The sequence below is a fragment of the Electrona antarctica genome (genome assembly GCF_951216825.1).
Source record: "Electrona antarctica genome assembly, chromosome: 13".
NCBI lineage: Eukaryota > Metazoa > Chordata > Actinopteri > Myctophiformes > Myctophidae > Electrona > Electrona antarctica.
Genome location: NC_136794.1, coordinates 31,598,063 through 31,610,757, shown reverse-complemented (window position 1 = coordinate 31,610,757; position 12,695 = coordinate 31,598,063). Strand labels below are relative to the sequence as shown.

Sequence of the window (12,695 nt, the reverse complement as noted above, 5' to 3'; positions counted from 1 at the left end):
CCAGACCAATATAGGCTAATTAATTAGAGCGACAGAGAGCGAGAAGTGTGTGTGTGTGTGTATGTATGTGTGTGCGTCAATTTAACAAAGGTGCAGACGATCAGAAATCAGCAGAGTGTGATCGATGTTTGCGCTACTGTATGCCATATTGAAGTGGACTCGGCCCCAAACTTTTTTCTCTCCCTGGAAATAAAAACATCTGGGTTTCCGAGGCTAATCGGGTTGCAACTCGGACGGCGCTGAGTGGGATCAAGCAAACTTGAGCCACAAGAGACATCACTATTAAGCAAGATAAATCGAGCGAGATGTCGTGTCGAATGTTGCGAAGACGGATGTCACTCACTGGTGAAAGTAAGGGAAAGAAACTTCACAGAAAGGAACTGGTTGGAATAATGTTCCTTGCCCTACGTCCTTCCGGGGAAACTCCCCCGCCAGGTGATCAATAAGAAGGGGATAATAATTTAAAGAATTAAAACAAATAACAACAATAACAAACAAACAATATGTCTTAGTATAATGCATACAAACAAAAACAAAAACACTCATAACAGACACATCATGTATAACATCAACTCAAGGTCCAGGACCAAATCATAGAAACAACATTGTGCATGTGATACACATTAGCCTGCCCTATGCACATTCCTTTCCTTGGCGCCGAGCCAAAATACAAAGTAGTAGGCTACAACGTCTAATAGAAAAAGGGGGGCACAACTCACTGCATTTACTTCATTAACGTAACAACGTTTTGAGTCTTCTTCGTCACATGATCGGACCTTGTTACACCAGGGGCCAAGGGGGTTTTCGGGCCAAGGACCTCTTAGTTGAGAGATTAAACCATTTCAGAGATAGCGTCATGTTTTTCCATTTGTTTACACATGTTAAAGTGTGTATATTCAGGCACTTAAGCACTAAAACCCTGCATACGTAGTAAACTTGACTCTTGGATCTGTACTGTGTCTGCTCTTTTGTCCCTCCACCAAATCTCTTCACCGACAATAGCAGATCTACAAGTTCACATGTCACGCCGAGTGTTGTTAAATTTAACATTAAACAACATGTCATGTCAGGTTGTTGTCAGTTAGTGAAGACAGGATCTGTTGCTGGACATCAGGCATGTTGAGTTCCTGGAAGACTGCTTCCAACTCTGACAATGACTGGTAGTCTTTCACTATGAAACCTGATGGACTGACAGAGAGGCAGAAAGAGATACATTAAAAACTCCAGTGTTGTTGTACCGTGATTCTGATATGGATTATATGGCATTTGGAGGTGGCGATTTTCAGTTCTGATTAAAGTGTTTCAGAATATGAACTGTGCCACAGCAGACAAAATATATATATAATAATACACACCCATGTCTATAGGGGGAGAAAGAGGGGCTTTCACAGAGAACCTTCATCATCCTCTCCTTACACTTCTTTCCTGAAGAATCTACATCCACCTTCACTGTCTTCAAGAGGTGGCAAAACTCCTATACAGAGACATAGCAGTTAAATTGGGATTAATTCCCATTAATACTAATTTAGAAGTACCACTGCTGCAGTATAATCAACATTCAGCCATGTTTTTAATAATTAAAATTAAAACTAAAGGAAAATGCACTGTGCACTCAAAATGCCACAATGATAGTTTGTTTGTTTTTCCAGTGCATTCAGGACAAACTTCTTCCTGCAAACTAATGTCTGTATAATGTTTTGAAAGGCACTCCAAAGTCTGCTCTCAAGAGTAAAACAAAACAAATGCATGCCATGTACCAGTAAACAATCAGTATGACACATTGACACTGAAATTACTCAATGCAGTATTTTTTTCATTAATTGGGTCATGTAATTGCATTGCCATTCTAATGTTGCTGTACATGATTCTGCAAACCAATACACATAATATCACCCGTGAAGTATTTTCAGATTTTGACCAGTTTGTGCACTACTGGTCAAAGGCACACTAAGCGCCCTATTTTCACCAGTGCCTTACCCCTTAGCCCTAAACGTCTTTGCCTTTATAAAAAACATTTTAAAATTGTTCAACTAGATGTCTGATCTACACTACATCGACACATTGTGAGCTTGTAGGTCGGCTATTTGAACTATTCGAAAATGTTTTTCAAAATAGTAAAAAAAAAGTTAAAGATAAGGGGTAAGGCTCTGACGAACATAGGGCCCTATAAATGCCCACCCGGTCTACAGTACCACTGTACCTTGATGTCAGGCCTGGTTCCCTGTAGTATGATAAGTATATGTCGTCCGAGCAGCAACCTCCCAGTCAGCTGCAGCTGTTGACTCCAGCGTTCCAGCAGTTTGACGTAGCGTCCTCTAGAGCGCATGTGGTCCAGGGACAATACTGTTGTCCACTCCTCGCCTCTTCTCTCCTCTACACGCTCCTCCTCCTCTACGCATCCCTCTGTCACCTCCCCAGACTGCTGTAAAAGAGTTTAAATGGTAAATGGTGCATTTATATAGCGGCTTTATCCAAGGCGCTTTACATAGATTGTGCATTACATTCACACACACATGCATACACCGATGGCAGCAGAAACCATGCAAGGTACCAACCAGCACATCAGGAGCAATTAGGGGTTCAGTGTCTTGCTCAAGGACACGTCGACACTAACTCTGGGGAAGCCCGGGTTCGAACTGGCAACCTTGCGGTTACCATCCGGACACTCTATCCCTGACCCACCGCCGCCCGTTTACACGCAGACCACCTCGTTTAATTATTATTCTAGGCCTCGTCTGACATCGTGTTGCGGGTTCGACTCTCGATCCCGACAACCTTTGCTGCGTGTCACTCCCCATCTCTCTCTCCCCATTTCCTGTCAGCTTACTGTACCTATCAAATAAAGGCAGAAAAAGGCCCAAAAAGGCTTTCATGCTTTATTGAATAGTACAATAAATTCACCAGAAAGAGATGGTAAAGATTTGATACACTTGCGTGCACGTGTAATGTATTTACTGGTAGAGCCACCAGGGTGCGGTGAAAGACTATGTTTTTCAATGTTTGTTTTCCCAATATGTGAGGAAATGTTTGACTGGTGTTGTAGTGTTGTTGACCTAATAATAATAATAACATAACATTCAACAACATTCCCAAACACATGTAGGCTCTCTACCTGTGCTCAAATGAGCATGAGGGCACAATCAAAATAAAAAACCAAAGATCAGACAGAGTCTGCTCCCTCCATTGGCTCCCGGTCTCTGAGTACAAAACTCTGATGCTGGCATTCAAAACAACCAAGGTATGGTACCACCATATCTTGCAAGTATGATCGCACGCTACAAACCCTCTTGAGCGCTCAGATCAGCAGACGCAGGGAAGCTGGAAGTACCTTTGCTAAAAACGCCAGGACAACGCTCCACACTTCCCAAACTCTTCTCCCTTCTGGCTCCAAAACTATGGAATGCACTTCCCATTACAATCAGAACTGCAGATTCACTCCCAATCTTCCGCCGCAGTCTGAAAACGCACCTCTTCAGTTCAGACTCCATCTTAGCCCACAGCAATTGCCGTAGTACTTGCCCTGGCCTCGACCTCCTACAGGCGGATGCACAGGCTCAATTTATGTAACTTAAATAGCACTTTATGTAGACATAGCACTCTATACTGTATACACATAGTTTCCTTAGATAGATATTCGACTGTTAGGTTCTTAAGCTTACGTAGGATTCATGATGACTTTTTTATGTTTTGATGTATTACCATGTTTTTTTGTTCTTGCTTATTGTAAATCGCTCTGGATTAAGAGCGTCTGCTAAATGCCTAAATTGTAAATTGGAATTGTCTGACAGAGCAAAGTTGACAGTGGCTCACGCACGCATGCACAGTCGCACGCACGCACACACACACTGCCAGTTGAGGGGACTAAGCCACAGAATAATAACAGAATGTCTGTCAAACCAAGTCCAGGATAGTAACACTAGCAGAAGGGTTGTCATTTTGAGAGAGAAATGTCCAGCAAATTAATATGAATACATTGTATTGGGGTGGTGGTCTGGTCAGGTGGTTCATGTTGCACTGTCCAAAACATAATGTGACGCGCTGCACATGCCCACCCCAAAAAACAGACATACAAGCAATCAACGCACTGCGTCATGGCTGTCGACAGCTTGTAGATCTGTTCTTTTGGGCACATAGAAGACATGCTTTTCCAATTTTAACGGGTTAAGGTTAACTGCGTCTGGGCAAGTAGATGAAGTATAATAAGTTGTCACTGTAACATTAATGATAGATAGTTATTTTACCTGTAACCAGTCAACCAGCTGATGGATCATTGGTTCCTCAGGTAAGGTGGCGGCTTGTTCCAGAAGTTTCTGTCTGACGTGTTGACAGCGCCCCCTGGATAGGAGTGGAGAGGACACTGAGATGTCAGGAGGGCAGGAAGGGTAGTGGGGGGGCATGCGGAACACCAGGCTCAACTCTACTTCTCTCTCTGCTGCTCCAACTGTTGTATTGATCTGCATCACCAGCCCGTCCTCAGCTAGAAGAAACAAAGCACAACAGTCAATAAGTCCTATTAAACGTCCCATTCAGGCGTGCGCCTCAGTCACACCTAGACTTTCAGTTTTTTGTTTTTTTGTTCCAATTTCACTTGTTTGTACTGTATCTTGTATGAGCTCTCTCCTCATTGGAGATAATTTCTGTTTTGCTAGAGTGACAGGGAGACCTTATACTACAAACACTATACTATTACTAAGCAATGATTATTATCCCCCTTTAATCAACAAATTAAAGGGCGTTGACGTTGAGTTATGCTGATCCACTGCCTTTACTATAAAGCCCACCATGGGCGGGCACCACCCTTTTAATCTCTGACTCCTTCACCTGGGGTAATGCCTCATTCCCTACTTGGACTGCACAATCCACCAGTTTCCTGCTGAGAACCATGTGAGCTGCTTCCTCCTCCGGATAACACTAGGTCACTTAGGTCAACAGATCAGGGCTCCTCAAGGTTCCACGCACCAAGCTAAAGTTAAAAGGTGACAGAGCCTTTTCGGTCGCCACTCCAAATCTGTGGAACAATTCCTACCCTTAATTATTAGGTCTGCATCCTCATTGGACACTTTTAAAAGCAGACTGAAAACACACCTGTTCTCCCAGGCCTTTTAAATCTTACCTTGGGGAAATGTTGGACACTGTTTAATGTTTACCAGAAGCCTTTATTTTATTGTATTTGATGCCGTTATTTTATTGTATTTGTTGCCCTTTTTTGTACCTTGATGTGTAATATGTGATGTTTTTGCATAATGTGTTTATATTTTGTGCAATGTGTAGATATTTAGTTTTTTCCATTGTTGAACAGCACTTGGCCGTTGGCTGTTTTTAAATGTGCTTTAAATAAAATTGACTTGACTGAAAATGTATAAATTGTGTTACTGGTAAGGTTATTTCAGGCATCTTTCCTGACTCACTGAAGACGGCTGTAGTTAAGCCACTACTTAAGAAAAATAACCTTGATCCCTCTGTGTTGGGAAATTACAGACCAATTTCCAATCTCCCTTTTCTGGGCAAGGTAATAGAAAAAATCATCTTTCTCCAACTAGACATTTTTCTGCAGAACAATAATATACATAATACATTTCAATCCGGTTTCAGAAAAGGGCACAGCACTGAAACGGCACTTGTAAAAGTAATCAATGATCTCAGGGTATCCGCCGACAAGAAACATGTGTCCGTTCTACTACTCCTGGACTTAACGGCCGCTTTCGATACAATTGATCACTCAATTTTAATACAACGTCTCGAGCACTTGATAGGCCTCTCAGGCACGGCCTTATCCTGGTTCTCCTCATACTTATCAGGAAGAAGCTATTTTGTCAGCCTAGCCGACTTTGTATCGGACACGCACAATATTGATTCCGGTATTCCACAGGGCTCAATCCTTGGTCCTCTATTGTTCTCCCTCTATATATTGCCGCTGGGAGAACTCATTAGCGCCCTCGGAGTGAATTACCACTTCTATGCGGACGATACGCAGCTGTATCTTTCCGTAGCCCCTGATGACCCCTCTGCCCTTGACCCACTGCTATCCTGTCTGTCCAACATTAAATGCTGGATGAGTGAGAACTTTCTCCAACTGAACGAGGATAAGACAGAAGTTCTTATAATTGGCTCTAATGAGCAAAAATAATTGATAAAAAATAAACTCGGTAACCTAAATGTAGGAAGTAAGTCGACAGTAAAGAACCTAGGGGTTATTATCGATTCAGATCTGAATTTTAATGCGCACATTAATCAAGCTACCAAGACAGCTTTCTTTCATCTTCGAAACATCGCACGTATAAGAGCATATGTATCTTTAGATGATGCTAAAACATTGGTCCATGCTTTTGTATTTTCTCGATTAGATTATTGTAATGCCCTCCTCTCAGGCCTGCCAAAGAAATCGACGGATAGACTCCAACTTGTTCAAAATGCGGCTGCTAGAGTGTTAACTAGAACTAAAAGGAGAGAACACATTACTCCAGTTCTAACATCACTGCATTGGCTCCCAGTGGTTTTTAGAATAGATTTTAAAATTATTTTACTCGTTTATAAATCCCTAAATGGTCTTGCACCTTCGTACCTCCGTGACTGCCTTCCTAGATATGTCCCTAACCGCCCCCTCAGGTCCTCCACTGCTGGCCTGCTTGAAGTGCCTAAAAAAATGTGCACAAAAAAATATGGTGAGGCAGCTTTTTGCTTCTACGGCCCAACAGCCTGGAATAAATTACCATTCCAGCTCAGACACGCACCCTCTGTAGAAATTTTTAAATCTCAACTCAAGACTCACCTCTTCACTCTTGCTTTTAATTGAGTTTTAATATCTGCGTTCCTACTCTGTCCTGACTGATTTGCTGCATGTTGTGTTTTTATTTATTTTTTCTCTATGTTTTTATACTTTTATTTTGTTCTTTGCCATTGTTCTATCATTTTAACTACTTGACTGTGTTTTATTGTATTCTATTTTTGTGTCCTGCCCTGTGAAGCACTTTGAGCTGCATTTATGTATGAAAGGTGCTATACAAATAAAGTTTATTATTATTATTATTTAGATTTAGGGTATGAATATATTTGGGGTATTTGCTTTTCAGTTTTCATTCTAATTTGTTTCAATTATAGTGAAATTTAGCTCAGCTCATGTATATATTCATTTTTCAGGGAATAGCTAAAATGCTTCATTTGTAATTGCTTGCTATTTATCCAAGGTTTACCATTGAGTTTTACAGAATGATTGACCATCGTTTTAGTGCATTATAATCTCCCTGTATACATGGCATGGCAGGTTTATGGCTCAAATAATATGCAGGAGATGCATTTTAACTGATTTTCATATAATTCAAAATGGCAGGTGATCTAGAGGTCGGAGGCCAAAAGTCAGAGCACGAAACTTGTTCGGTAAGAAAGAAAGAACAAAACACATGTATTTGCATACACAGCTATTTCTTCAGTGTTTTACTCTCAGTTACTCTCATTCATTGATGGGTGTGCTTGACACCTTGTAATTTAATTACATCTGAATAGCAAGCACTCAGACACCAGATACCAAGCACTCAGACAATCAACATGTAAAAGTGATGACTCATTGTCATTGTTTTGTCTGCATGTAATGATGGTGGCTCATTTGCAATTGCTTGGTCTTGCTTGGTCTAAAGGTGGGTTTTCGTAGTCTGAAAACCCACCTTTTCAGACTCCATCATGGCCCATAGCACTTACCCTACCCCCCTTAGACAGCACTTCTTAGACTTATATAGCATTTGAAACAGACTTATAGCATGTCATGTAGCACAATAAGTGCATTGTATGTAGTCATAGCACTTCATAGTATATATGTACACCATAGTATAGCATATATGTATAGTTTATATGTATAGTGTCATTATATAGATATGTTCTAGTTATAGTTTATATGTATAGTGTCATTATATAGATATGTTCTAGTCACGTTCTTAGCTTACGCATGTTTCGCGATAAATGCATTTTACATATGTGATGTATTCCCTAGCCCCATATGTGCCCTCTCCCTACGCTCATTCTGTAGCTACAGAATGAGCGTAGGGAGAGGGCACATATGGGGCTAATGTATTCCCATGCTTTTTGTTCTTGCTTAATGTAAATCGCTCTGGATTAAGAGCGTCTGCTAAATGCCTAAATTGTAAATTGTATACAGTATAATGAAGCTGACAAGATTATTCACATATATTTCATATATGTGTTGTTTTAGCATTTCTTTGAGCGTAACGCTTCACATACCAGAGATCTGGGAACAACACAAAAATAGTGTTGAAAAATAATAATAATAACATAGTTGCACACTTGCACTTAAGAGAGCGAGTGTGTGTGCGTGTGATCACAAATAATCATGAAAACACGTGTTTGTTTACATGAGTGTTTGTGTGAACATGAACACTGATGACAATCTGCATAATTCCTCACCGGACTGTTGTAAGAGCTGGTACTCCCCCTCTCCGCAGTAAATGGAGGATAAAACTGAGGCTTCTTCTAAGGCCGCTTCAGACATTATCAAACAACTATCCGTTATGTAGAAGAATTTAAAACGTTATATTTATTACGATACGGCCAAGTAGCACGCCCTGGGCTGGTAGCTACCATTTTCCACTCGTGCACCGTCTTTAAATTCCGACAAGGGACGCGAACGGAAATATTTGTCCCACCTCTTCCTCTCAGAGTCTCGCGAGACTTCCTGGTTCTGAGATCCCATTTATGTACATACATTTCGACTCGAGTCTCAGACTCTCAGTACTACTAGTCACTAGCCGTATCAACAGCTTACAGCACGTGTTGTCGACTTCTCGTCCTACTAACTTTGTCTTTGTTTTAGCAGTCAAAGTACTTTTTAAGTGTTTGATCAACTGTTATTCTCCCATTCTTTTGTATACTATTTTGAGCGTTTATTTTTTTTACTTCATTATTCAGCTCATAACAGCCATTGCTTTTGGTAACAACAATGGCCGAACATATTGATGAAGAATTAGATTTTTCAGAAGAGTTTGAATATGGTAGCGCGCCGTATATGTTCGAACCCGAGTATACAGATGAGGAATTACGTGAAATGGATGAACGCCGGGCACTACAACAGGAAGCTGATTTGATTGAATTGATTGAAGAATTTATTAACAGTTTGCAGAATTACAGTACGTTGGGTCCAGTACGTTGGTGCAAACTTCAAATATTTACACTTCGCAGCTAGTTATATTCCAATGTAAGTAGCAAATATATATAATATGTTTTAATAACTATAATACTAACACTGTTTGTAGTATTACTGTTAGTAACAGTAATACGAATACATTCTATTTCATACAGTTTATTTTATAGGCCTAATATGGTCTGTATTTCATTGACTATATGAATGCATCTTCTAAACGCCCCTTTGTTGTTCTTTTCTCTACAGCCAATGTCGACTCGCGTCCTATGAGTTCTGTTTGGAGTGGCTTTTGCGTGGTGAAAGCGTAGCGAAAGGAACAATCCTCCCCTCATGCATGGTTGCTGCAATCCGGAGAGCCTATCCACCAGAAGACGGACAATAGCGTGGATTTTTAGACTAAGCTGGGGATCTTTCCGATGATAAAAAGGACTAACAGTTGACTATAGCCCAAACATTTAGACTCTCGTAGAGGTTTTTTTCGATTCTGACGAATCTCTCAACGAGAGTCTAAACGACGAGGTCCCCTTTAAGAGGGCACGTGTTTACGTTTCTGCCTCAAAATCACTCTTACCTTGTACAAATGCAAAATCTAAAAATAATCAAGATTGCCCCACATGTCCGGCGGGTGTACGGAAAACAATTACTTCCGTAGCGACCGTAGTTTTCAATAAAACAAATATTTTAATCCACTCCGTCCATACTCCTCCATTGTAAATGCGCAACAGAACATTGGCCGCGCCCCTAGTGGCCAGGGTTCTGTTGCGCATTTACAATGGAGAGAAAACCAAGATGGCCGCCAGATTCCGAGACAGAGTATGGACTTTAGTATGGACGGAGTGGATTAAAATATTTTTTTATTGAAAACTACGGTCGCTACGGAAGTAATTGTTTTCCGTACACCCGCCGGACATGTGGGGCAATCTTGATTATTTTTAGATTTTGCATTTGTACAAGGTAGGAGTGATTTTGAGGCAGAAACGTAAACACGTGCCCTCTTAAAGGGGACCTCGTCGTTTAGACTCTCGTTGAGAGATTCGTCAGAATCGAAAAAAACCTCTACGAGAGTCTAATTGTTTGGGCTAAATTGACTATTGTGATGCACCCCTCCATCCCCAAGCAATTCCACTACAGACTGATAGGTTTGCATAATCAAAAACTATTTGTATCCTTGACTAATTCCAGAATAGTAAAGAATACTCATTTGATTATTTGACTGACGGCTTAATTGTCTCTGACTATCCTGTGAGCTGACATTTCAACTTCAACCTTGTGTATATTTTCGCAAAATAAAAATGCAATACTAAACACTAATTTCATTATTATTCCACTTTGATGTTACTTCTGAATACATAACACTGCTCAATATACAAAATAGCATTAATCAAATAATGTTTTTCAATTTCAGAATCTGATTTCAGTCTAAGATAAATGCATCAATTATTTGTTTTAGCCAAAAGATGTACTAGAATAATCTGTTATGTTCAAGTGAAACAAATATAAACAGTTTGACATTTTGAACTACATTTATTAGCTTTAATTTATAGAGATTTGCACTAAGGCACACGCATGAAATATCGGATTTAGCAGATTTTTTAATTACCGGTATGTTAAAATGAAAAAGCCATTTTAGCTGCACATTTTTAATACAGAAGATCATATCGACATCGCAATTAATTATATTGGATATCAATATCGGCCAAATTGTCTCATCGGTACATCCCTAAAATAAACAAATCATACATTACTAAATGCATTGCCAGGGACCACATGCAATACTTCCACGGACCACCTGAAAACCCCTTCTCACTACTTCTGAAGGCAAGGCTGTCTGAGGCTGAGCTCAGCAGTGAACCTAGGTTTGACATGGCTGGGAATCTGGGGATATTAAGTACAACAGTGTAGGCAAAGCAGGCTTGAAGTTCATCCTTGACCTCTGGTCAATTTCTAGACTTTAGTTACTGAGCATTAGGTCGGGAAAATATACCACTCAGATACCAGAGGCATGAAAATAAATATGTTTTAATAGCAGAAATATCACAACACTAGCATTTGCATAATAGCAGCAATGGCAAATTTGTACAGTAATGAACATTCTGAATCTACAAGGTCATCTCTCAACCCGAGGAACCCCATAAACTAAATTGAGCGATCAATTGAGCGATCTGAATCCTTCAGTTCGATTTTTTGGACATACTTGTTTTGTTTCCGCTTGTGCAAGTAATGCTCATGTATTACCATGGAAACAAAACAACCTGTCATATTCAAACTATACCGAACAATACTAAGAATGAACAAACGGATGAATCACAGGTTCTGTTTACATGTGGATTCAATTTATCATGAATACACTTTAGGCCTGGTTAAAGGCTGGGTAGGAATACGACTCAAATGAGAACGGGTCCATGTAGCAGTTTCTATTTACATTTTGGAATTGAAAGAGAACTGACAGTGTTGAGATACAAATCCTCAAGCTGCTTCACTAATGACAAAAAGAAGAGTGACTTTGTAGACAATAGAGCAGAAAATAAAAGTTATGGGTAAATAAATGATGCGTACCTTTTATGAATTGCAACCGTTCCACCTAAACCGTGCCAACCCTGTGTCTAAGCCAGTGGTTCTCAACCTTTTTAAGCCGCGACCTCCCAAAATAATCATATTTGAACTGGGGACCCACACCCTGACAAGCATTTGTAATTGTAGGACTTGAGGCATTGTTAAGTTAGGTTCCACAGTGGCCTGGGCTGGCTGAGCGGTCCAGGCACCTAGGCCGGTAATCGGGGCCAGATTAACACCTCTGAGGGCCCCTGGGCAGTGGGCACTGAAGCTCGAAGGGCCCCCCTTCACGCGTGCGCAACATTTTTGCTGTTTCGGAGCCGTTTTGGGGCAGTTTTATGCCGTTATATTGGCCTATTTCCGGTCGCCTACCCCCCCCCAGAGTGACAGCCAATCTAGCGCATTGTTGCTGCTTTACACACAATTGCACTTTTCAGCTGCCCTTCTCACCAACAATAAAACACTAATCTTTTTAGACACCATTTATTTAATTCGGATTATCAGGGAAAATTTCCGTGGAGCTAAAAAAAAAAAAGGTAATCCAACCTGATGGCGTGCCGCGGGTTCAAGTCCCGAGCCTGTCTGCCATTGCCGCATGTCTTCCCCCCCATCTCTCTCCCCCTTTCCTGTCACATTACTGTACCCTATCAAATTAAGGCAAAAAAGCCATACAAATAGTTAAAAAAAATAAATAAATATAAATATTATGAAAATAGCCCATCTACAAGCTTCCAAAACAGGAACTTGTAGATCTGCCATTTTCACAATATTATCAATCAATAATGTTTGCCTTTCTTATAATTTGGCCAATGTTTGACACTTTTTTATAGATCGTTTGATGATCTTACTTTTGACGCAGTAAGGCATTAAAACAGTCATAAGTCTTTATATTGTCACTTCACTGTCATCCGACAGGTTGAGAACCACTGGACTAAGCAAGGGATCAGCCAGGGGTATGATTTGGGATGAGGGGGACCAAGGCGATAAAGGATTTATA

General features: G+C 40.5%; 1 protein-coding gene and 1 long non-coding RNA gene across 5 annotated transcripts; one reads left to right on the top strand and one right to left on the bottom strand.

Annotated features, from left to right (window-relative positions):
• Positions 1 to 499: 499 nt before the first annotated feature.
• On the bottom strand, positions 500 to 8,603 carry LOC306935807 (RWD domain-containing protein 3-like). Of its 4 annotated transcripts, XM_079519026.1 has the most exons (6): positions 8,413 to 8,454; positions 6,563 to 6,635; positions 4,242 to 4,477; positions 2,201 to 2,422; positions 1,356 to 1,474; positions 500 to 1,188 (listed from the first exon to the last, which is right to left on the bottom strand). In XM_079519026.1, exons 3-6 carry the CDS (start codon positions 4,458 to 4,460, stop codon positions 1,062 to 1,064), a joined length of 687 nt encoding a protein of 228 aa, XP_079375152.1. In that variant the 5' UTR covers positions 4,461 to 4,477; positions 6,563 to 6,635; positions 8,413 to 8,454; the 3' UTR covers positions 500 to 1,061. The 4 variants fall into 4 exon arrangements, with proteins under 4 accessions (XP_079375152.1, XP_079375150.1, XP_079375151.1 ...); XM_079519024.1 differs by lacking the exon at positions 6,563 to 6,635 and having other exon boundaries at positions 8,413 to 8,603; XM_079519025.1 differs by lacking the exon at positions 6,563 to 6,635 and having other exon boundaries at positions 2,201 to 2,419; positions 8,413 to 8,603.
• Positions 8,604 to 8,723: 120 nt separating this feature from the next.
• Positions 8,724 to 10,663, top strand: LOC306935256. The gene is made up of 2 exons (XR_013791373.1): positions 8,724 to 9,199; positions 9,392 to 10,663. It is a non-coding gene; the product is annotated as an uncharacterized lncRNA (long non-coding RNA).
• Positions 10,664 to 12,695: the final 2,032 nt, after the last annotated feature.